At 49.9% G+C, this 23,654-nt stretch overlaps 1 protein-coding gene across 8 annotated transcripts in view; it reads left to right on the top strand.

Moving 5' to 3' along the window:
* flncb (filamin C, gamma b (actin binding protein 280)) overlaps positions 1 to 23,654 on the top strand; it is a 64,135-nt gene that overhangs the window by 27,912 nt on the left and 12,569 nt on the right. For 4 of the 8 annotated variants that reach the window (XM_086010518.1, XM_086010522.1, XM_086010520.1 and 1 more), the window contains 16 exons: positions 1,006 to 1,268; positions 2,707 to 3,304; positions 5,796 to 5,969; positions 7,263 to 7,425; positions 8,104 to 8,264; positions 9,157 to 9,324; positions 9,751 to 9,874; positions 11,805 to 11,961; positions 14,098 to 14,287; positions 15,086 to 15,109; positions 15,823 to 16,070; positions 17,931 to 18,026; positions 19,742 to 19,841; positions 20,720 to 20,860; positions 21,356 to 21,484; positions 22,133 to 22,306. In XM_086010518.1, coding sequence (XP_085866644.1) covers positions 1,006 to 1,268; positions 2,707 to 3,304; positions 5,796 to 5,969; positions 7,263 to 7,425; positions 8,104 to 8,264; positions 9,157 to 9,324; positions 9,751 to 9,874; positions 11,805 to 11,961; positions 14,098 to 14,287; positions 15,086 to 15,109; positions 15,823 to 16,070; positions 17,931 to 18,026; positions 19,742 to 19,841; positions 20,720 to 20,860; positions 21,356 to 21,484; positions 22,133 to 22,306 — 2,910 coding nt within the window. The remainder of the gene's footprint in view (positions 1 to 1,005; positions 1,269 to 2,706; positions 3,305 to 5,795; positions 5,970 to 7,262; positions 7,426 to 8,103; positions 8,265 to 9,156; positions 9,325 to 9,750; positions 9,875 to 11,804; positions 11,962 to 14,097; positions 14,288 to 15,085; positions 15,110 to 15,822; positions 16,071 to 17,930; positions 18,027 to 19,741; positions 19,842 to 20,719; positions 20,861 to 21,355; positions 21,485 to 22,132; positions 22,307 to 23,654) is intronic. The other 4 variants (XM_086010519.1, XM_086010524.1, XM_086010521.1 and 1 more) reach the window with 1 other exon arrangement.

Below are 23,654 nucleotides of genomic sequence, written 5' to 3' on the forward strand. Positions count from 1 at the left end.
CCCACACCCCCATAGGCAGCCTCAGCTATGCTCCCACCACCCCCCACACTGGGTGTGTGGGTCTCCGTTTCCCCTCCCACACACGACTTGTCGCAGATTGAGGCACTGTCACTATTTCAGTGAGTAGTGCTCAGGACCATGCGGGAAGCTGAGAGTCTGTTGCGATGTGGGAGACCCGATTGTTCCTCGAGGTGCCGACTGAGTGTGTTAAATGCCCCGGTTAGTAGCGTGTGGTTAGTGGGGATTGTCTGCCATCGTGATCGAACCTAAGTGTGTGCACGATGAGTGCAGCGTGCCGTGCGCGCCGGGGCTCGGGGGCAATGAGAGCAACTGCCTGAATTCCTCTTCTGGCAGATACTTTGTCTACTGCCACCTCCGTAACATTGCCAGTCTCTGACCCTGCCTCAGTTCATCTGCTGCTGAAACCCTCATCCTTGCCTTTGTTACCTCCAAACTCGACAATTACAATGCTCTCATAGCCAGCCTCCTATCTTCCACCCTCCATAAACTTGAGCTCATTCAAAACTCTGCTGCCCGTATCCTAACTCGCACCAAGTCCCGTTGACCCATTACCCCTGTTCACGCTGACCTACATTGGCTCCCGGTCTGGCAGTGCCTCACTTTAAAGTTCTTGGCATGGTTTTCAACTCCCTCCATGGCCTCATCCCTCCCTATCTCTAACTTCCTCCAGCCCTACAACCCTCAGAAATCTCTCTGCTCCTCTAATTCTGGCCTCTTGAGCATCCCTGATTTTAATCGCTTCACCATTGGCAGCCGTGCCTTCAGCTATCTAGTCCCTAAGCTCTGGAGTTCCCTCCCCAAACCCCTCTAACACTCTCCTCCATTAAGAAGCTCCTTAAAACCTACCTCTCTCACTTGTCCTAAAATCTCTTTATGCGGCTCGGTGTCAAACTTTATTTTATAACGCTCCTGTGAAGCGCCTCTGGTTGTTTTACCAAGTTAAAGGCGCTATATAAATACAAGGTGTTGTTGCTCTTATTGCAGAGGTTGACGTCGGGAAGGATCAGGAATTCAGCATCAACACTCGAGGTGCAGGTGGTCAGGGGAAGGTCGATGTGAAGATCACATCCCCATCCCGCCGTCCCATCCCATGCAAGGTGGAGACGGGATCCACCAGTGACATTCACTCGGTGAAGTACATGCCGCCCGAGGAGGGGCCATACAAAGTGGACATCAGCTACGATGGACATCCAGTACCTGGAAGCCCCTTCACAGTGGAGGGGGTCATGCCCCCTGACCCCACCAAGGTGAGCAGGTGTCGAAGATCGACAGGTGTCCGAACACAGCGGTGAAAGGTGTGGGATCCGCCTCTCACTGGGCCGGACTGCAGCTCATTGTGTTACCACATGGCCCTTCACCCCGGGACAGGGAGCTGTGTACAACCCAGAGAGAGGATTTCTTTCTCTTTTTTTTTCTCTTTCCCCCAACCCCAGTTGTGGTGGTTGCTGGGAGATGTTGGTGCCACCATTGGGCAAGCACTTTGCTCATTTCTCATTGAGCTCACTCTGATGCCTCCAACTCCTGCATCATCTGGTTGGATGACGAGAATTTTCTGTTCACTGCGATCTGGATTTGGGTAAAGGAGCCGGGCAATCCATCAATTCCCCTGATCCATCAATCCCCACCGCCTCTCTGTCACAGCATTCCAGTATTTGTTGTAGTGACCTGACCTCGGCCACCTCTTCCTGACCTCTGTATTGAGTTTGCCGATCATCCTGTGTGAAGACTCTGGGATGGGGGTCAGTCATGGCTCAGTGGGTAGCACTCTTGCCTCTGAGTCAGAACGTCATGGGTTCAAGACCCACACCTGAGACTTGAGCCCATAATCCAGCTCAAGAAACCTAGGGCAGTACTGAGGGAGCACTGCAGTGTCGGAGGGGCAGTACTGAGGGAGCACTGCAGTGTTGGAGGGGCAGTACTGAGGCAGCGCTGCAGTGTCGGAGGGGCAGTACTGAGGGAGCGCTGCAGTGTCAGGGGCAGTACTGAGGCAGCGCTGCAGTGTCGGAGGGGCAGTACTGAGGGAGCGCTGCAGTGTCGGAGGGGCAGTACTGAGGGAGCGTTGCAGTGTCGGAGGGGCAGTACTGAGGGAGCGCTGCAGTGTCGGAGGGGCAGTACTGAGGGAGCGCTGCAGTGTCGGAGGGGCAGTACTGAGGCAGCGTTGCACTGTCTGAGGAGAAGTACTGAGGGAACGCTACACTGTTGGAGGTGCCGTCGGATGAGCTGTTAAACTGAGGCCCCTTCTGCCCTCTCGGGTGGTGTAAAAGATCCCATGGTGCTATTTCGCAGGGGAGCGCTCCCTGGCCACTATTTATCCCTCAACTGACATCACCAAAACCGATTATCTGGTCATTATCAGATTTCTGGTTGTGGGAGCTTGCTGTGTGCAAATTGGCTGCCACGTTTCCTACATTACAACAGTGACTACACTTCAAAAGTACTTTGTTGGCTGTTGTCTCGAGGTTATGAAAGGTGCTATAGAAATGCAAGTTTTTTTTTAAGGAATATATTGGAGTGGAGTGCTCCAGAGATAACTGAGGGCTCTGGCAGGAAACCAAGACTGTGGTGTTACAGTATGACATTTACTCTGAACCACATCTGACCAAGTATGCAAACAGTGATGGATGATGAGATTGGGCAGTAGTGAGCTTTGTATGAATTAAATGAGCAATTCTGGTCGTATTTCAGGTTCGGGCCTACGGGCCAGGCCTCAAAGGTGGTGTGGTTGGAAAAGCAGCTCCCTTTGCCATTGATACCAAGGGTGCCGGCACTGGTGGTCTTGGGCTGACTGTGGAAGGTCCTTGTGAAGCTAAGATTGAGTGCCAGGATAATGGTGATGGTTCCTGCTCCGTCTCGTACCTCCCAACAGAACCGGGCGAATATACAGTCAACATCCTATTCGCCGAGGTCCACATCCCAGGGTCCCCCTTCAAGGCAGACATCAAACCGCTCTTTGACCCCAGCAAGGTCACCGCTAGTGGGCCGGGGCTGGAGCATGGTAAAGTCGGTGAGACGCCAACTTTCACTGTGGATTGTTCCAAGGCCGGGGAGGCTGAGCTGACCATAGAGATCATCTCGGAGTCTGGTGTGAAGGCAGAGGTTCACATTCAGAACAACAGCGACGGGACCTATACCATCACCTACATCCCACCGTTCCACGGCATGTACACCATCACTATCAAGTACGGCGGGCACGCGGTGCCCAAGTTCCCGATCCGCGTCCGGGTTGATCCAGCCATCGATACCGTGGGAGTGAAGGTGTTCGGACCAGGAGTGGAGCCTCGTGGTAAGGGAGCAGTCTGTACAGGTACCCCACTGCCGCTGTCTCTTCAGATCCCGCAGGAAGAGCTCGCTCTGGGAGAGTGTGTCTGTCTGTCTGTCAACATGTAACAACCAGCCAATCATAGCATGAGGTTGGGAGCCGTGTGTTGAAAGTGTCAGTGTGTCTGACTGACCAATCAGTGAGCAGTGTTGGTGGGTATCTGGCCAGTTGGTAAGGAGTGTCTGTCACTATTCAAATAGTCGGAGGAAGGTAACGCACGCGGGTAGACAAGCAATGGCTAGCATTTAAAGAATTAATACATCATTTACAACAAATATGCACTCCTTTTAAGGCACTAAAACCCCCACAGGAAAAGTGGTCCAACTGTGGCTAACCGGGGAAGTTAAAGGTAGTATTAGATCAAAGGAAGAGGCTTAGAATGTTGCCAAAAAGAGTAGTAAGCCTGAGGATTGGGAGGATTTTACAATTCAACAAAGGAGGGCCAAGAAATTGATAAAGAAAGGGAAAATACAATGAGACAGACATAAAAACAGACTGTAAAAGCTTCTATAGGTATGTAAAAAGGAAAAGATTAGCAAAAGTAAATGTGGGTCCCTTACAGGCTGAGACAGGAGAAATTATAATGGGGACTAAGGAAATGGCAGAGAAATTAAACAAATACTTTGTGTCTGTCTTCCCAGAAGAAGACGCAAAAAACTTCCCGGAAATAGTGGCGAACCAATGAGGAAATGAAAGAAATTAGTATTAGTAAAAAATGTAGTGCTGGAGAAATTAATGGGACTGAAAGCTGATAAATCTCCTGGACCTGATGGCCTACATCCTAGGGTTTTGAAAGAGGTGGCTATAAAGATAGTGGATGCATTGGTTGTCCTCTTCCAAAATTCCATTGATTCTAGAATGGTTACCACGGATTGGAAGGTAGGAAATGTAACCCCACTATTTAAGAAAGGAGGGAGAGAGAAAACGGGGAATTACAGACCAGTTAGCCTGACATCAGTAGTGGGGAAAATGCTAGAATCTCTTATTAAGGACATGGTAACAGGGCACTTAAAAAATAATAATAGGATTGGGCAGAGTCAACGCTGATTGATGAAAGGGAAATCGTGTTTGACAAATCTGTTAGTTTTTTGAGGTTGTAACTAGCAGAATAGATAAGGGGGAATCAATGGATGTGGTGTATTTGGATTTTCAGAAGGTATTCGATAAGGTGCCACACAAGGTTATTAAACAATATTACTGCTCATGGGATTGGGGGTAATATACTAACATGGATTGAGGATTGGTTAACAGACAGAAAACAGAGAATAGGAATAAAAGGGTCATTTTCGGGTTGACCGGCTGTAACTAGTGGGGTACCGCAAGGATCAGTGCTTGGGCCTCAGCTATTCACAATCTACCTCAATGATTTGGATGAGGGGACCAACTGTAATATATCCAAGTTTGCTGCTGATACAAAGCTGGGTGGGAACGCAAGTTGTGAGGAGGATGCAAGGAGGCTTCAAGGGGATATAGACAGGCTAAGCGAGTGGACAAGAACATGGCAAATGGAATATAATATGGAGAAATGTGACGTTATCCATTTTGCTAGGAAAAATAGAAAAGCAGAGTTTTTTAAATGGTGAGAGATTGGGAAATGTTAGTGCTCAGATGGACCTGGATGTCCTTGTACACGAATCGCTGAAAGTTAACATGCAGGTACAGCAAGCAATTAGGAAAGCAAATGGTATGTTGGCCTTTATTACAAGAGGATTTGAGCATAAGAGTAAAGACATCTTACTGCAATTATATAGGGTCCTGGAGAGACCACACCTGGAGTATTGTGGACAATTTTGGTCTCCTTACCCAAGGAAGGATATACTTGACATAGAGGGAGTGCAATGAAGGTTCACCAGACTGGTTCCTGGGTTGGGGGGGATTGTCCTATGAGGAGAGATTGAGTACAGTAGGCCTATATCCTTCAGAGTTTAGAAGAATGAGAGGTGATCTCATTGAAACATGCAAAATTCTTACAGGGCTTGACCGGGTAGATGCAGGGAGGATGTTTCCCCTGGCTGGGAAGTCTAGGACCAGGGGTCACAGTCTCAGAATAAGGGGTCGGCCATTTAGGACTGAGATGAGGAGAAATTTCTTTACTCAAAGGATTGTGAATCTTTGGAATTCTCTACCCCAAAGGGCTGTGGAGGCTCAGTCATTGAGTATATTCACGGCAGAGATCGATAGATTTTTGAATATTAAGGGAATCAAGTGATATGGGGATAGTGCAGGAAAGTGGAGATGAGGTAGAAGATCAGCCATGATTTTATTGAATGGCAGAGCAGGCTCGAAGGACCAAATGGCCTAACTGCTGCTCCTATTATGTTCTTATGGAATGCTGGAATTGATTCCATGTGTTGGGGACCAATTGGGGGAAACTTATTCAAGAGCAACAGGATCACTGTTGTGGAAGGTACGGAGAACAGTGAACAGTCTGATACCATCTCTACTCACATTCCAGGGGTGCTCCGGGAGGTCACCACAGAGTTTACTGTGGACACTCGATCTCTTAGCAAGACGGGTGGGAACCACATCAAGGTTCGTATTGCCAACCCATCTGGTGCCAAGACTGACAGTTACATCAAGGACAATGGTGATGGAACGTACCACGTGGAGTACACGGCATATGAAGATGGTGAGTGGTAACGGGGCTTCTTCATTTACAAGTTTCATCTTCCTGTTTTCTTACAGCCGCCATGTTGGTTCCCCAGTGATTCGGTACCCTGTTCCCCGGCAATTTGGTGTCCGTTCCCCAGTGCGGTAACTCTGGCCGCTTCTGATCAGCACCAACCTTTCACAAACACGTTTGACCTAGAGGGGAAAAATTATGGTTAAAGTTATTAGAATTGCTGGAAAGATTATCTGATCTCCATCATCAGGACAACCTCAACCCTGGGCACCATGCATGCCGACTGCCTCCTATGTTTGGCCATTCAGAGTTTGCTCTTGAAACCCATTGGCTGCTTTCAGATTCCCAAACATGGTGCGGCCCTCCCCTTCCTCCCTCCTATGTCAGGTTGCCGAATTCCCTCTGTCCTGTTCCCAGCCAGGAAACAGAGTGAGGACACCGGGGTTTCTCCTTGACCCTGAAAGTTGTCATCGCGGGATCTTGGAAAGAAATGATGAGCAGCGACGTACACGATTCCCTGACATGATCAGGGCTCCCGATGGAAGGCCTTTTCCCCAGCTCTGCTCACCTTTCCTTCAGACTCCCAATGGGCTCCTGCCTTCCATTGGAGCAGTGACTGTGTTGCTGGAGCTTCCTCACACGATGCATTCCTTGGCACGGTGCAGGAGGAGCTGCCTCTGCTTTGGGATCTTAATGTGCAACATCCAGAAACCAGAGTGTGACGAGGAAAGATGTCCGTTGTTGGTTTGTGGGTCGGTCTGAGGTGGGCAGAAGCCTGCTTTCAACTCGATTCAATTCAAATCGCTTTATTGGCATGACAAGGTACATCTTATGTTGCCAAAGCATCGAAAAACATTCATGGTTGTACACAAAAATACAGATCTATCCATACAGTGTATAAACAGATATATCCCTGAGTGTATAAATATACTTTCATATAATTTGTATATACTCTTTTCTTATATTTAGTGGTTGTCCCTCTGTTTATGGCAAGCTGTAACATAGTGTGCCGCTAAGGTTACACAATTTCTCTCTTCCCCTAGTAGGTATGGGAGTTTTTGGTCGTCATTCAAATTTCTGAATTCCGGGCATATTTTTGTGAATTTTGGGTAGAAATTCTCCCTTATGCCCTGATATTTTCTACAAGCTGTGAGGAAGTGCATCTCTGTCTCCACCACTCCCTGACTGCAGTGAGAGCATATCCTGTCCTCTCTTGGTATCTTGTCAGCCCGCTAGGTGGCAGCACTGATCTGTGTATTGCTGTGATGGGTTACCATGCCATGTTGATGACTCTTTCAGGAGTGCATGTGATTGAAGTGCTGTACGATGATGTCCCACTCCCCAAGAGTCCGTTCAGAGTCGGAGTCACGGAAGGCTGCGATCCAACCCGTGTTCGGGCCTATGGGCCAGGCCTGGAGGGAGGCCTAGTCAACAAACCCAACCGGTTCACGGTGGAAACCAGGTGAGGTGCAGTCTGAGCAGGTAGATAAAGAACCTGAACCATCAGACAGAACGAGAAACATATACTGGGTCCGTCCATTTAATCTCCTCACACAGCCCATGTACACTCTCCCCTATCTCGGACTTACCAACCCAATTAATCTCCTGAGGGAAAGTTCTGTATCAATACTCCCTGATCTCCAAAAAGAATCAAGGATTCCTCCCAAATATTTACCCTCTCAGATCTGTACCATCCAGCTCTGGCCTTCCCAGGCACTGTTGTATCAAGTGGAACATTGGGATCTCGGCCTGTACCGATCCCACTAACCACCAATCCCATTTATCCATCTCCTGTGAAGGATGAATCTGCTGAAGCTCAGTTCCTTTTGCTGTAGTCTGATCCACAACCCTCCCCTGTGGGGTAGAGGAACATCCTTGTGATTTCTCTCCTCACTTGCTGTTGGTCAGTTCTGAGCTGGTGTCCTAGGACCAGTGGTTTCCCAGCGGAGCCAGTATTGGTGTGTGGTGGGGGACTGAATGCGGTTGGGCAACAAGTTAGGGTTTGGTTAGCTCTCAACTGTAATATGCGACCAGCTATCAGGCCACCTCGAAGACTTGAGATTGCCACCTGACCTGACGTGACTTATACCCTGACTGTGCCCTGACCTGTACCTTGACTTCTTGCTCTCTTTTCACTCAGGGGCGCGGGCACCGGAGGCCTGGGACTGGCCATCGAGGGTCCTTCAGAGGCGAAAATGTCCTGCAAAGACAACAAGGACGGGAGCTGCAGTGTTGAGTACATCCCCTTCACCCCTGGCGATTATGATGTCAACATCACGTTTGGGGGGCACCCCATTCCAGGTGAGCAAACCCGCCTCGGCCCAACTCTGCACCGAGAGCCCCCAAATACCACTGCCGAACAGAACCAGCCCACTCACTGATACAGCAGGAGCACTGATTCAGAGACCAGTGTCTGACCAGCTCTGACTCTCGCTTGCTGCCTGTCTCCCTCCCCCATCTCTCTCCTATGTAATTATCTGCCTCCCCGAGGCAAAGCATTAAGGCCTCATAAGAACATAAGAAATCGGAGCAGGAGTAGGCCATACGCCCCCTCGAGCCTGCTCCTCCATTCAGTAAGATCATGGTTGAATTTCTACCTCCACTCCACTTTCTCGCCCTATCTCCATATCCTTGATTCTCTTAGTGCCCAAAATTCTATCGATCTTGGTCTTGAATATACTCAATGACTGAGTAACCACGGCCCTCTGGGGCAGAGAATTCCAAAGAGCCATAACCCTCTGAGTAAAGAAATTTCTCCTCATCTCAGACCTAAATGGCTGACCTCTTATCCTGAGACTATGACCCCTAGTTCTAGACTCCCCAGCCAGGGGAAACCACCTTTCAGCATCTACCCTGTCAAACCCTCTAAGAATTTTATGTTTCAATAGGATCACCTCTCATTCTTCTAAACTCCAGAGAGTATAGGCCCATTCTACTCGCTCTCTCCTCCTAGGACAGCCCACTCATCCCAGGAATCAATCTAGTGAACCTTTGTTGCACCCCCTCTAAGGCAGGCATATCCTTCCTTAGGTGAGGAGACCAAAACAGTACACTGTACTCCAGGTGTGGTCTCACCAAGCAGCCTGGGTCCAGGTGTCTTCTCTTGGTACAAACGTGTGTCTGGAAACCTCTGCTGTGTGTAGATTGAGGGGTGTGATCCGGACGAGGTGTGATGTGTGTTTTGTGTTGACAGGAAGTGCGTTCCGTGTGCCAGTGAAAGAGCTGGTTGATCCGAGCAAGGTGAAGTGCACAGGCCCTGGTCTGGGCACTGGGGTACGGGCACATGTACCCCAGACCTTCACCGTCGATTGCAGCAAGGCTGGGCTGGCACCGCTCGAGGTGCTGATCCTTGGGCCCACAGGTAAATCTCCGCCTGGCCTTTTTGGCATGTTCTGCACCACATGGGTCCGTTGTGAGGTTTGCTGGGAAATGGAAGGTGTGTGGGTCAAAACTAAAGCCTGTAGGTTGTGACCTGAGTGGGGGGAGGGAGCATGGGGGTGGGGGGGGGGGGGGGGGAGAGCCTCGTGGGCTGTGAGGTTTGGGGGTGGGGGGGGGGGGGGAGAGCCTCGTGGGCTGTGAGGTTTGGGGGTGGGGGGGGGGGGGGAGAGAGAGCCTCGTGGGCTGTGAGGTTTGGGGGGGGGGAGCCTCGTGCGCTGTGAGGGTGGGTCGTGGTGGGCTGTGGGAAGTGTAGTTTTGGGCTGTGAAGGGGATTGTGCGCTGCATTGGGTGGGGGTGGGTGCAATGGTTGGTAGATGGGTGAACTGTGACCCTCCTGTTTCTGATCCAGGTGTATCGGAGCCCGTAAAGGTTATTGATAATGGAGATGGGACGCACACTGTTCACTACACACCCGCCACGGACGGTCCCTTCACTGTCTCCGTCAAATACGCAGACCAGGAGGTCCCTCGCAGGTGAGCACCTGGTATCGCATCACTGAGAACCTTTATAAATCACTGGTTAGACCCCAGCTGGAGTATTGTGTTCAATTCTGGGCACCACTCTTTAGGAAGAATGTCAAGGCTTTGGAGAGGGTGCAGAGATGATTTACTAGAATAGTACCAGCGATGAGGGACTTCGGTTATGGAGAAACTGTTGGTGTTCTCCTTAGAGCAGAGAAGGTTGAGGGGAGATCTGATAATCATGAAGGGTTTTGATAGAGTAAATAAGGAGAAACTGTTTCTAGTGGCCAAAGAGTTGATATGCAGAGGACACAGATTTAAGGTAACTGGCAAAAGAACCAGAGGCTAGATGAGGAGAATTTTTTTACGCAGCGAGTTGTGATCTGGAATGCATTGCCTGGAAGGGTGGTGGAAGCAGATTCAATAATAACTTTCAAAAGGGAATTGTATAAAAATACTTTATTGTATAAATACTTGAAGGGGAAAAATTTGCAAGGCTTTGGGGAAAGGGCAGGGGAGTCTGACTAATTGTAAAGCTCTACCAAAGTGCTGGCAAACACTCGATGGGCCAAATGGCCTCCTTCTGTGCTGTATCATTCTATGATTCTATGCATCACTTCTCACTCTCTGTATTAATTTACATCTGCCATGTGTCTGCCCATTTCACCAGTCTGTCTATGTCCTCCTGAAATCTGTTACTATCCTCCTCACTGTTTACTACATTTCCTAGTTGTCTCATCTGCAAACTTTGAAATGATTACATGGAATTACATAGTATTTACAGCACAGAAACAGGCCATACAGCCCAACTGATCTGTGCCGGTGTTTATGCTCCACACGAGCCTGCGCCCACCCCTCTTTATCTAACCCCATCACCATATCCTTCTATTCCTTTCTCCCTCGTGTTTATCTAGCTTCCCCTTCAATGTATCTATGCTATTCGCCTCAACTACTCTTTGTTCCACATTCTAACCACTCTGGGTAAAGTAGGTACTCTTAAATTTCCTATTGGATTTATTAGTGACTATCTTATATTTATGGCCCCTTGTTCTGGTCTTGCCCACGTGGCAACATCGTTTCCTCTGTCTACCCTATAAACCCTTTCATCATCTTAAAGACCTCTATTGGGTCACCCCTCTGTCTTTTTCCTAGAGAAAAGAGCCCCAGTCTGTTCAACCTTTCCTGATGAGTATAACCTCTCGGTTCTGGTATCCTTCTAGTAAATCTTTTTTGCACGCTCTCCAGTGCCTCTATATCCTCTTTATAATATGGAGACCAGAACTGTTCACTGTACTCCAAGTGTGGTCTTACCAAGGTTCTATACAAGTTTAACATAACTTCTCTGCTTTTCAATTCTATCCCTTTAGAAGTGAACTCCAGTGATTTGTTTGCTTTTTTTATGGCCTGCGTCGCTACTTTGTGATTTATGTATCTGTACCCCCCAGATCCCTCCCCTTCTACCCCATTTAGACACTAATTGTCCAAGCTGTGTGTGGCCTCCATATTCTTCCTACCAAAATGTACCACCTCACACTTGCAACTTATGCCCTGTCTACCCTAGTCCAAGTCATTAATAAATATCAAAGAGCAGTGGTCCTAATACTGACCCCTGGGGAACACCACTGTATACTTCCCTCCAACCTGAAAAACAATCGTGCTTTCTGTCACTTAGCCAATTTTATGGCCACATTACCACTGTCCGTTTAATCCCATGGGCTTCGATTTTGCTAGCAAGTCTATTATGTAGAACTTTATCAAACACTTTTTGAAAGTCTATATACACAACGTCAACTGCACTACCCTCCTCAACCCTCTCCATTATATCATCAAAGAACTCAACCAAGTTAGTCAAACACAATTTGGCTTTAACAGATCCATGCTGGCTTTCATTTTATTAACCCATATTTTTCCAAGTGCCAATTAATTTTTTCTCATTTTTCAGTCCCTTCAAGATCAAGGTTCTGCCAACTCATGATGCCAGCAAGGTGCGAGCAAGTGGGCCGGGACTCAATGCCTCCGGAGTGCCAGCCAGTCTCCCGGTTGAGTTCACCATCGATGCCAGGGACGCTGGAGAAGGACTGCTTACGGTGCAGATCATTGTAAGTCCGGATCACATCTCCTGCAGTGTGTCTGGGTTCTCTGTCTCCCGCTGTGTGCTCGGTTCACATCTCCCACTGTGTCTCGTCCTTCACCGTGTTCCTCAATCCGTTCTCACCCAAGAAATTTCCCCTTGACCCCATTTCGACCCCGCTTCAAAGTTCTTCCCTGGTAACATTCCACAAGTCGATTATCCATTGGGTGAAAGGTTCCCGCAGCTACGTGTCCCCTTGCCTGCGCTGTGGGCGGATGTGATTGTGAGCTCCCATACAACTTACCCCAGGATGAGAGAATGAGCTCTCGTGTTCACGGAGAGTTGGTCTGGGTAAGCGGCCCCACGGTCCTGGGTGGGACTCCTGTCTGGTGATGGTAGACGGGTGGGTCTACCATCTGGTGGTGCTAAATGGGGCGGAGTGTTGACTAGATTGATGTGGGTCCTGTGTCCAGTATAGGGTGTACCACGGTATCTGATGTCATCACCCCCTGGATCCTGAGCACCGGCAGCAGAAGATCTTCATTTCTGTGAAAGACCCGATGAAGACTCCAGAACCTGCCCCTTTCCCCTCACTCCAGCAGGCTTCTTTAAGCAAGAGCTGAGTGAAGGAGCCATTGTTGTTTTGTGAGCTGTCCCTCGGCTTCTGCTGATCAGCCCTGGTGGGATTGATCTTCGACCGTTCCCGGCTAATTCTCGTTAATACCGAACCGTGTGTGTTGGCCAAGTCACCAGCACATCATGCTGGCTTTTGCTCCTGACATTAGCTGGGAAACTGATCAAGATTGGGGGAAGGGGGAAGGAGGGGCTCCCAACTTCACCAATCTGTTAACTAGGACCTTTTGTATGGTAACTAGCATTGTCACTTGTTAAAAAGGTTCTTCACCTGGTAACCAAGCCCACTGCCCAAAATCTGAGACCTTGGCCAGATAATGCAGTGATTGGAACCCAGTGCTGCTCAGTGATTGGTGATGCTTGGCAGTGGATTCCGATATCCTCAGTGCTGCTGAAATAATGGCGCGTGCCCATCAACTACTGGTGTTCAATTAGGAATGAGTACTGTGTAAACGTTTGGCGTGCTGGGCCCATGTTGGCTTGTTTGCTGAAATTTGATGGTCTAACAGTGTGATCTGAGACAGCAGGGCTAACACTCGGACTGCCTGTGTGATCGGCCAGGTAACAGCATCCAGCCATCTTGACCTGACGGAGAACTTCATTTGATGCAAAATATAATCAATTGGATCAAGCAGTTAATAAAGCATTTGGGATCCTGGGCTTTATAAATAGAGGCGCAGAGTACCAAAGCCAGGAAGTTATGTTAAACCTATATAAAACACTAGTTCGGTCCCAGCTGGAGTATTGTGTCCAATTCTGGGCACCACACTTTAGGAAGGACGTGAAGCCTTTGGAGAGGGTACAGAAGTGATTTGCTAGACTGGTTCCAGTGTTGAGGGACTTCAGTTACGCGGATAGACTGGAGAAGCTGGGGTTGTTCTCATTGGAGCAGACAAGACTAAGAGGCGATTTGATAGAGGTGTTTAAAATCATGAAGGATTTAGATAGAGTAAATAAAGAGAAACTGTTTCCAATGACTGAACGGTCGATAACGAGGGCTCAGATTTAAGGTGATTGGCAAAGGAACCAGCGGCAACTGTCGATAACGAGGGCTCAGATTTAAGGTGATTGGCAAAGGAACCAGAGGCAACATGAGAAACTTTTTGACGCAACGAGTGGTTAGGATTTGGAATGCACTACCTAATAGGGTAGTGGATAGAGATTCAGTAGTAGGCTTCCAAAGGGAATTGGATAAATACTTGAAGGAGAAAAAATTGCAGGGATATGGGGAAAGAGCGGAGGAGTGGGACTAACTGGATTGCTCTTCGAAAGCCAGTGCAGACTCGATGGGCCGAATGGCCTCCTTCTGTGCTGTACTATTCCATGATTCTATAATTCTATGATGTTGGCTCTGGGTTATCTGTTTGGTTATGGCAAGTCTATTGTGTCTTTGTCATTGGCCGAGGCTCCTCCTAGGATCTTGGTGAGGGTGGAGACATGGGCACTGTGCAAAGCCCAGACCCAGCTGGTGATGGGCTGAGGCCCATCCCCTGTGCAGCTTGATTTCAGTAACATTGACTCATCCTTTCAGGACCCGGAGGGGAAACCAAAGAAGGCAAATATCCGTGATAACGGAGATGGGACATATACGGTGTCCTACGTCCCGGATATGACTGGGCACTACACCATCACCATCAAGTATGGAGGTGATGAAATCCCCTACTCACCATATCGAATCCATGCTGTACCGACTGGAGATGCTAGCAAGTGTCTGGTGACAGGTACGATTAGCGCTTACCTCCAACTCTAAATGTTTTAACGGGGAGGGTTTGAAATAAATAAATGGCTAGTTTTGCCCAGCCCAGTGGAGGTTCCTCTCTGGGGTACACAGATTCAGATCCTACAATCGGCTGCAGGAATCTGGTGAGGGAAAGTTCCAGGTGGTTCCCTGGAAACCTAGGGAAATTGTGGTTCTCTGGAGGAGGTGTAGGCTGGGTGGTTAGGTGCTGGGTGTGGGTTAGAGGCAGTGGTGGGGGTTGGGGTGGCGTTAGTTCTTCAGGTTTTCCCCCCCCCCCTCCCCGCCTGGTGGTTACTTTGCTAACAGGCAGTGCAGCCGCTCTGGGACTGTTAACACTTGCAAGAATGAGCATGCAACGAGATTGCCAGTTATCAAGGCCACTGCCAGCCAACCTCTGACCCCTGATCCGCTGGCCAATGGGGGCTATCAGTTGGCATGTTGGGGGAATTGCGGGTGCAGATCCCTGGGGAACACCCCTTGTCACATCCTGACCCTCTGTCTCCTACCTCCCAACCAATTGCAGTTGCATGGTCAGGGGAGCCCCGGGGTTGGGTATGCGATCGTTCAATCCCAGCCGAGGAGGAATCTCTGCGTGAGCCATTCCTGGGACCTTGCAACGTGTAGGCGCAGTCCCGTGTCTCGGCAGCCCCGTGAGCTGAGCTGAGCGCCACAGAAATCCAGGGATTTATTTCAACCTCTCCTGCGTTTCTTGATGCCGATTAATCTCTTTTGTATTTTGAGTTTGTGTGATCGTTTCTAACCGGCTGCTCTCCCTCCACAGTGTCCATCGGTGGCCATGGACTAGGTAAGTGACCATCCTACAAACTTGTTCCTTCCATCTACAGGTCTTCAGCTTCTGTAACCAGGGAAATGATCAGCCCCCCTCCCCCTCCCCAGGGGGTCACTGGACAGTAATCAGGAGCTGGAACCCTGGCTGACTCCCCGTCTAACCCAGGGGTTACTGAGGCCAATTGTAGCCCAGCAGCTGCCTTGGTTGAGGTGACCCGGGGAATGGAGCTGGGTCTCATGGGGATTTGTTGTCTTTCGACCTCTGCTGGCCAGGCCCCGCTGCCCTTCGGCGTCTCTGCTGGCCGGGCCCCACTGCCCTTTGGCCCCTCTGCTGGCCGGGCCCCACTGCCCTTTGGCCTCTCTGCTGACCAGTCCCCACCGCCCTTTGGCCTCTCTGCTGACCGGTCCCCACTGCCCTTCGACCTCTCTGCTGGCCGGGCCCCACTGCCCTTCGACCTCTCTGCTGGCCGAGTCCCACCGCCCTTCGATGAGCATTTTCTGGTTTTATTGTACGTATTGTGTATTGGGAGATGGAGCAGCTCCTGGTACTGCTGTCTATCCCACCCCAATCTACGGGCTTTTTTACAGCTCGTTGCTGACACCCTGCGGGTCCTAACCGGTGACGGAGCACCACCCCACACGGAGTGACACGCCAATAACCCTCCGTCAAGTGTGGTGCTTGGGCTGAACCATACCGCCCATTAACAGTAACGTCCGATCCGTTTCCAGGGACGGGACTCGGTCCAACCATCCAGATCGGCCAGGAGACTGTCATCACCGTGGACGCTAAGGCTGCTGGCAAAGGGAAGGTCACCTGCAAGGTCTCAACCCCTGATGGAGCCGAACTGGACGTTGATGTGGTTGAGAATCAAGATGGAACATTCGACATTTACTACACGGCACCAGAACCCGGCAAATACGTCATCACCATCCGCTTCGGCGGAGAACTCATACCCAATAGCCCGTTCCACGTGGTGGTAAGTGATGCCAACAAGGATGCCAATCAGCATCATCATAGTGCATACTATTAGCATATCATTTTAGTATGGTATAATCATGGTAATGCCATACTATGATAAACGTGATGATAATTATCCATGGTACAATTTTAAAGGGGGTGCAGGAACAGAATTGTTTAGTTGAGAAGGCTGTTTTTAAAAAAAATAAAAAAAAAACATACAGGATCCTTGGCTTTATTATTAGAGGCAGAGAGTGTAAAAGCAAGGAAGTTATGCTAAACCTTTAAAACACTGATTAGGCCCCAGCTGGAGTACTGTGTCCAATTCTGGAAGGATGTCGAGGCCTTGGAGAGGGTGCGGAAGGAGATTTATTAGAATGGTACCAAGGATGAGACACTTTCGTTATGTGGAGAAGCTGGGATTGTTCTCCTTTAGAGCAGAGAAGATTAAGTGGAGGTTTGATGGAGGTGTTCACAATCGTGCAGGGTGTTGATAGAGTAAATAACAAGAAACTGTTTCCAGTGACAGGAGGGTCAGTAACTAAGAACACACATTTAAGGTAATTGGCAAAAATTGCCAAAGGTGCGATGAGGAGAAATGTTTTTACACAGCGAGTTGTAGTGATCTGGAATGCACTGCCTGAAAGGATGGTGGAAACCGATTCAATAGTAACTTTCCAAAGGGAATTGGATAAATACTTGGAAGGGGAAACAAAGTGTTGTATATGGGGAAAGAGCAGGGGAGTGGGACTAGTTGATGGCTCGTTTCAAAGAGCCGGCACTGGCATAATGGGTCAAATGACTCCTTCTGTGCTGTATCATTCCATGATTCTATAATTAATCACATCATCATGTCTGTCATATCATTATCATATTCTGATCCAAGGAAACTGTTCCCTGTGGTGAAGGGTTCAAATCCCAGGGCTCATGGGTATAAAATGAGGACGTTGGAAGTGAAAAGTCACGACACCCATAAGGGGAATAGAGTTCTCTAGTAAGATACCAGGGAAAGACATGGAAGGGAGCATGAGGTCCGAGACAATTTGATATGTTTGAGGAGAGGGGAGGGATGGAGTTGGCGGGGGGGGGGGGGGGGGTGGTGGGGAAATACTCAAGGGAATACAAGCCTTGTCTATGTAACCTGTCCTCATAAGTTAACACTTTTAGCCCTGGTATCATTCTGGTGACTCTGTGCTGCACCCTCTCCAAAGCCAAAATATCCACCCTGAGGTGTGGTGCCCAGAACGGAACACAGTGCTCCATTTTGGGTCTGACCAAGGCTCGGTACAACTGAAGTTTAACTTCAACCCCTTTGTATTCCAGTCCTCTTGCGATAAAGGCCAACATTCCATTTGTGTTTTTGGTAACTTTTTGTAACTGTTCACTAGCTTTTAGTGATCTGTGCCTCTTGAACACCCAAATCCCTTGAGTTCAATCAGACTGTGAGGCCACAGCATCAGCCTGCTGGGTCTCGTGTATGGATTGTACATTGTAAAACTGTGAATGGGAATTTGTGGCACCAAGGATGCAAAAAAATCTGACCAGAGAAGAGGCCGTCCATGGTAGAGTAACTCGTTCTCTCTGGCCCAAGCCCAGGTCTCGATGCCTTTGGGACATTCTAAGAGTTCAGCTGCGGAGGGTCCTCTGTAAGAGACTGGCCGTGTCGCCTGAACATTGAGATGGAAGTAAGGAGTGCAGAGGGATGCACTGAATGACTGAGCCATGATTGCACACTCGGAGTCGCCCCTCCTGTAGTTCATCGCACTGCTGCCACGTTTTCAGCCTCATCTTTGTTGGATTGATTTTGCTGATGCAGGTTTTAGGAGGTTGTGCGTTGGACGTATCTTGTGTTTAACCTGTAGCTTGCCTCCCATCACAGGCCTGTGATGCCATCCCCATCATTGAGGAGCCCTGCGATACCCTGCAGCTACACCAGCCCTACGTGCCTTCTCGTGCTGGCTATCCAACACACTGGGTATAAGATTCAACCACCAACTACTCACTTCAAGCAGGACTTTCCTTCCTCCCTCTCTCCCTGTCTTTGTTTTCTTTTTCCTCTCTTTCTCCCTCTCTTTCTCCCTCTCTCGCCTCTCTCTCTCTCGCCTCTCCCTCTCTCTCTCGCCTCTCCCTCTCTCTCTCGCCTCTCTCTCTCTCTCGCCTCTCTCTCTCTCTCTCGCCTCTCTCTCTCTCTCTCGCCTCTCTCTCTCTCTCTCGCCTCTCTCTCTCTCTCTCTCTCTCGCCTCTCTCTCTCTCTCTCGCCTCTCTCTCTCGCCTCTCTCTCTCGCCTCTCTCTCTCTCGTTCTTTTATCTTCTAGCCCCCTAACCACTGAGTGAAGTAGAATCCTATCTCTTCTATCTTGCAGTGCTGCTGTTATTGGGTCTTCCTCTATCACTGGTTCTCTTCCCTCTCATTACAAAGCTCATTAGTTCAAGTAAAGCTCCTGGTAAATTTCTACCTGTTTGCTGCCCACAATGACTGACCCGAGCCCACAGAGGCCGGCCCGAGCTCAGTGACAGGCCGGAGAACTGCCTGGGTGAAGCTTGCCAGCTGGTCAGGCTGGATATGACGGGAACACTTCTGTCAGAAATGATCACCGTTAATAATCAGCAAATATACCATTGTTATAGTGAAAGAGGGAGCTTGATACTCCCCTTTCACCTCCGGCCCAGAGGGGCATTTAGCATCATGAGAGGACCTGGGCCCCTCGATCAGCTCCTGCCTCTCTCAATCTGCCACAAAACTCTCGGGTTTTCATTGGCTTTCAAATTACCCCGGGGAAAATAATGTACAAATTTACCCAGGGAGCTGAATTTGTTGAATTTGCTGTTTGTTACTCATTCGGACGATTGTGGTTACTGGTGGGTTGTAATTGCTGGGATTTGTTTACATTCCTCACGAGGAGCACACTCGCTACACGGGGACAGCCAGCCACTACCTGAGCCATCTAATTCCAATCCCAGCCTTAGATCAGCAGAGGTGAGGGGTTTCGGATTACATCTGACCATTTGCTGATAGATGCCCTTTCCGAATCCAGTCTAACCCGGTCCCTCCCACAGCGCCTGTCCTCCCTGCCTTAGGTTCTAGGTGGGGAGAGGTGCATGTTCTGGAGATCAGATCCCAATCACATGATCATGGCTATGGGTGAAAGGCATGAGTGACTCCAGCCACCTCCGGAATGCTTCTCTCTGCTGATCAAGGAGCAGGTGAGGTCAACGGGTAAAATGTCCAGAAGTTACACTCAATCCAATATCTCGGAACAGAGGGATCTGGCTGGTGTTGTCCAATTTCTCTGCTGTATGGTCACCAAATCCTAGAACACTGTGGCTTTCCGATGACTGGAATGTGACCTGATCCCAGAATGCTGGCTCTCCGATGGCAGGAATGTGATCCGATCCCAGTGCGGTTTGCGTTCTTTGTCTCTCTGCTCCTGGTATTGTCCGTGTTGCCTTTCTAGCCATGTTCTGCAGCTCACTCCATCTGTGGTGAAGAGGAAAGAATGAGATGATCTTTCCTGTTACAGATCTTCACTTTCTCCTGAACTGGTCCAGGACTAAACCCAGACCGCAACATCCCATAAACTTTGTGATGTCACTTCCTGTTAATAGCCTATCGCAGACCTTCCTGTTTGCTCTCTCTGGTCTTTAAGCCCCGATTTGTTGAATTTTGTTCACTTGCCTTTATCCCCATAGGCCACCGAGAAGTCTGTTGTCCCAGTTGATGTCCTGGATCACGGTCTCCGGCCGTTCAACTTGGTCATTCCCTTCACCGTCCAGAAGGGAGAAATCACAGGTGAGATTGGAAAGCTTCCTCAAACCGAGTGTGTGTTCAGGGTGGCAATGTGTCGGAGCTGCGACACACATTATGGTGCTCTGTGGCGCAGTATGTCAGTACTGTGACACGTGGTACGATGTTCTGTGCCGGTGTATTGGTGCTGCTTTGGGAATAAAAGTGCTGAATTCCCAGAGAGCAGAGAGGGCTGACCTACCGTCCCACCCTGTCACCCATCAGAGAGAGGGGACCTTCATACCTGCTGCCTGGGTTGGATTTGAAAGGAAGAACACACTCCCATTTATATAGCGCCTTTCATGACCTCACCAGGAGAACTCTCCTGCTCTGCTTTCATTTTTTACGTCCATCTGAGAGGGCAGACGGGGCCTCAGTTTAACATCTCATCTGAAAAATGGCCCCTCCGACAGTGCTGCTCTCCCTCAGTACTGCCCCTCCGACAGCGCAGCGCTCCCTCAGTACTGCCCCTCCGACAGCGCAGCGCTCCCTCAGTACTGCCCCTCCGACAGCGCAGCGCTCCCTCAGTACTGCCCCTCCGACAGCGCAGCGCTCCCTCAGTACTGCACTGGAGTGTCGGCCTGGATTATAGTCTCTGGAGTGGGACTTAAACCCACAATCTGCTGACTCAGTGCTACCCACTGAGCCAAAGCTGACACCTGATGCAGGTGTCCCAAAGGTGAAAGGTCAGTATCTGACCCAGTGCGCTATCCGAGATGGGAGCCATTCACCCCCTCTGTCTGGGGCTGGATTTGACTCCAGGTCCCAAAGGTGAAAGGTTAGTGTTTGACCAAGTTCCACCTTTTTTTAAAAAAAAGTTACTTGAAAACTGAAAGCTGCCTGTCTCCCTCGGGTCTCATTCTAGAACATTCCTCTTGTCCCAGGTGAAGTCCGGATGCCATCTGGTAAAACTGGCCGCCCGCATATTACCGACAACAAGGATGGAACCGTCACGGTGAAATACGCTCCCCTCGAGAAGGGGCTGCACGAGATGGACATCAAGTATGATGGGAACCACATCCCAGGTGTGTGGTCGGAACCTGCCTGCCTGATTCAGACTGCCTGCCCCAGTCCAGAATCTGACACCTGATCTGGACTGCGCGCCTGATCTCTGTCACCACACAATCAACAGTGTGAGGCCCACTATTGCCGGTGGGTCATTTCATGTCTCCAAACCTCAACAGGTGCGGATCTTTCTCCTGGGGTTACCTGTGGCACTGAGCTCTGTCAACGCTCCCCTTGTCCTCCTGACATGTTGGGATTGTGTGACCATGTGAAGTGATAGCCACACACTACCTCAGCCTGAAGCTGTCATTTGCTCCTGAAGACTTGGTGTGTCTCGGTCTGGTTACCAGCAGCCGATTCTGACCCGGATGATAGAGAAGGGTGAATGATGGCACTGCCCCCTCACCCTGACCCTAACACCCTGGGGGAATGGGTGACCCTGTACTGACCCTAACACCCTGGGGTAATGGGTGACCCCGTACTGACTCTAACACTCTGCTATTCCTCTGCTATAGGCAGCCCGCTGCAGTTCTACGTGGATGCCATTGACAGTGGTCATGTGACTGCATTTGGACCTGGTCTGAGCCACGGGATGGTGAACAAACCTGCAACATTCACCATAGTCACCAAGGATGCTGGGGAAGGTATGTGACCGATCGGTGAAGCCCTGGGGGCTGCAACAGATGATGCTGGCAGTGCAAGGATGCGGGGAGAGGGGAGAGACGGGGGGGTGGGGGAGAAGTGAGAGACGGGGGTGGGGGGGGGGGGGGGGGAAGAGGGAGAGACGGGGGGGGGGGGGGGAAGAGGGAGAGACGGGGGGGAGGGGGGGAGAGAGAGAACGGGGGGGTGGAGAGGAGAGACCGACCTGGGGGGGTGGGTGGGGGGGGGAGGGAGAGACCGACCTGGGGGGTGGGTGGAGAGACACCCCGGGGGGGGCGGGGGGGAAGAGAGACTGAGGGGAGGGTGGGGGTGAAGAGACGGGGGGGGGGGGGGAGGATGAAAAAGATGGGAAGAAACTGGAGGGCAGGGGTAAAAGACTAGGAGTAGGGCGTAAAGAGCTTGGGGATCTAGGGTAAAGAGACTGGAGAAAGGGGCGGGGGTAAGAGACTGGAGGCGGAGATAAAGGGGAGAAGGAGAATGGCATGGAAGAGGGACAATTGGGATGATGGAGGGTAGAATGGGTTTCTCTCCTTCCCAGTCTCCTGTGTTTTTAGCAATTTGCTGTAATAATTGTCTCTCTCTCTCTCTCTCTCTCTCTCTCTCTCTCTCTCTCTCTCTCTCCATCTATGTAGGTGGCCTCTCTCTTGCTGTGGAAGGTCCCTCTAAAGCTGAGATCACGTGTAAGGACAATAAGGATGGTACCTGCACAGTGTCCTACCTGCCCACTGCCCCTGGAGATTACAACATCATCGTTCGATTTGATGATAAGCACATTGCGGGGAGTCCGTTCACCGCCAAGATCACTGGTAATGTCGCACTCGTCATTCATTGCCTGTTTCCACCTTCCTTAAATCCTCGCTGCTGGTTTCAGGCGATGATTGAGGAACCTCCATTCTCTCAAGACTGACTCCTGTCAGGAGTTGACAAGGCTCCAGCAGATAGTGGGCAACTTTAACTCTGGGCTGGTCACCTGTGTCAAAGTCTGATGCATTTGTTTCAGTCCATTCTGAGTTCAGGCCCTAGTCAGAACACACAGCCAATCACCCAGATCCAGAAAGAGTGGGGAGGTGGGGGGAGAAAACAATCTCCCCCGATCGATAACGATGATATGGTCTTGCCTGCTCGACAGCAGGAGGAAGCTCTGGGCATTTTTGAAAGGTTTCTGGTGGCTTTGCGTATCTGGCGGGCAGTGAGAGGGTGATGGGTGAAAGCAGAGCCCGGTGTGATCCGTTTCATCCAGTCTCTGAGCTGAGTTTGCTGATCGTGGTAGTAGGGAAAATGCTGGAGTCCATTATAAAAGATGTAATAGCAGAGCACTTGGAAAACGGTGACAGGATCGGACAAAGTCAACATGAATTTACAAAAGGTAAATCGTGCTTAACTAATCTACTGGAATTTTTTGAGGATGTAACTGGTAGAATAGATAAGGGAGAACCAGTGGATGTGGTGTATTTGGACTTTCAGAAGGTTTTCGATAAGGTCCCGCATAAGAGATTGGCGTGCAAAGTTAAAGCACATGGGATTGGGGGCAAGGTACTGACTTGGATAGAGAACTGGTTGGCAGACGGGAAGCAAAGAGTTGGAATAAACGGGTCTTTTTCCGAGTGGCAGGCAGTGACTAGTGGGGTACCGCAGGGATCAGTGCTAGGACCCCAGCTATTCACTATATATATAAATGATCTAGACGAGGGAACTAGATGTAATATCTCCAAGTTTGCAGACGACACAAAGCTGGGTGGGCGTGTGTGCTGTGAGGAAGATGCAGAGAAACTCCAGTATGATTTGGGCAGGTTGGGTGATTGGGCAGATGCAGTATAATGTGGATAAATGCGAGGTTATCCACTGTGGTGGCAAAAACAGGAAGACAGATTATTATCTGAACAGCAATAGATTGGGAGAAGGGGGAAGTGCAATGAGACCTGGGTGTCCTTGTGCACCAATCGCTGAAAGTAAGCATGCAGGTGGAGCAGGCGGTTAAGAAGGCAAATGGTATGTTGGCCTTCATAGCGAGAGGATTCAAGTACAGGAGCAAAGATGTCTTGCTGCAGTTGTACAGGGCCTTGGTGAGACCACACCTTGAGTATTGTGTGCAGTTTTGGTCGCCTTCTCTGAGGAAGGATTTTTTGCCATGGAGGGAGTGCAGCGAAGATTCAC

This window comes from Somniosus microcephalus, chromosome 17, assembly GCF_052327205.1.
Source record: "Somniosus microcephalus isolate GS21.2 chromosome 17, FLI_Smic_1.0, whole genome shotgun sequence".
NCBI classification, from domain to species: domain Eukaryota; kingdom Metazoa; phylum Chordata; class Chondrichthyes; order Squaliformes; family Somniosidae; genus Somniosus; species Somniosus microcephalus.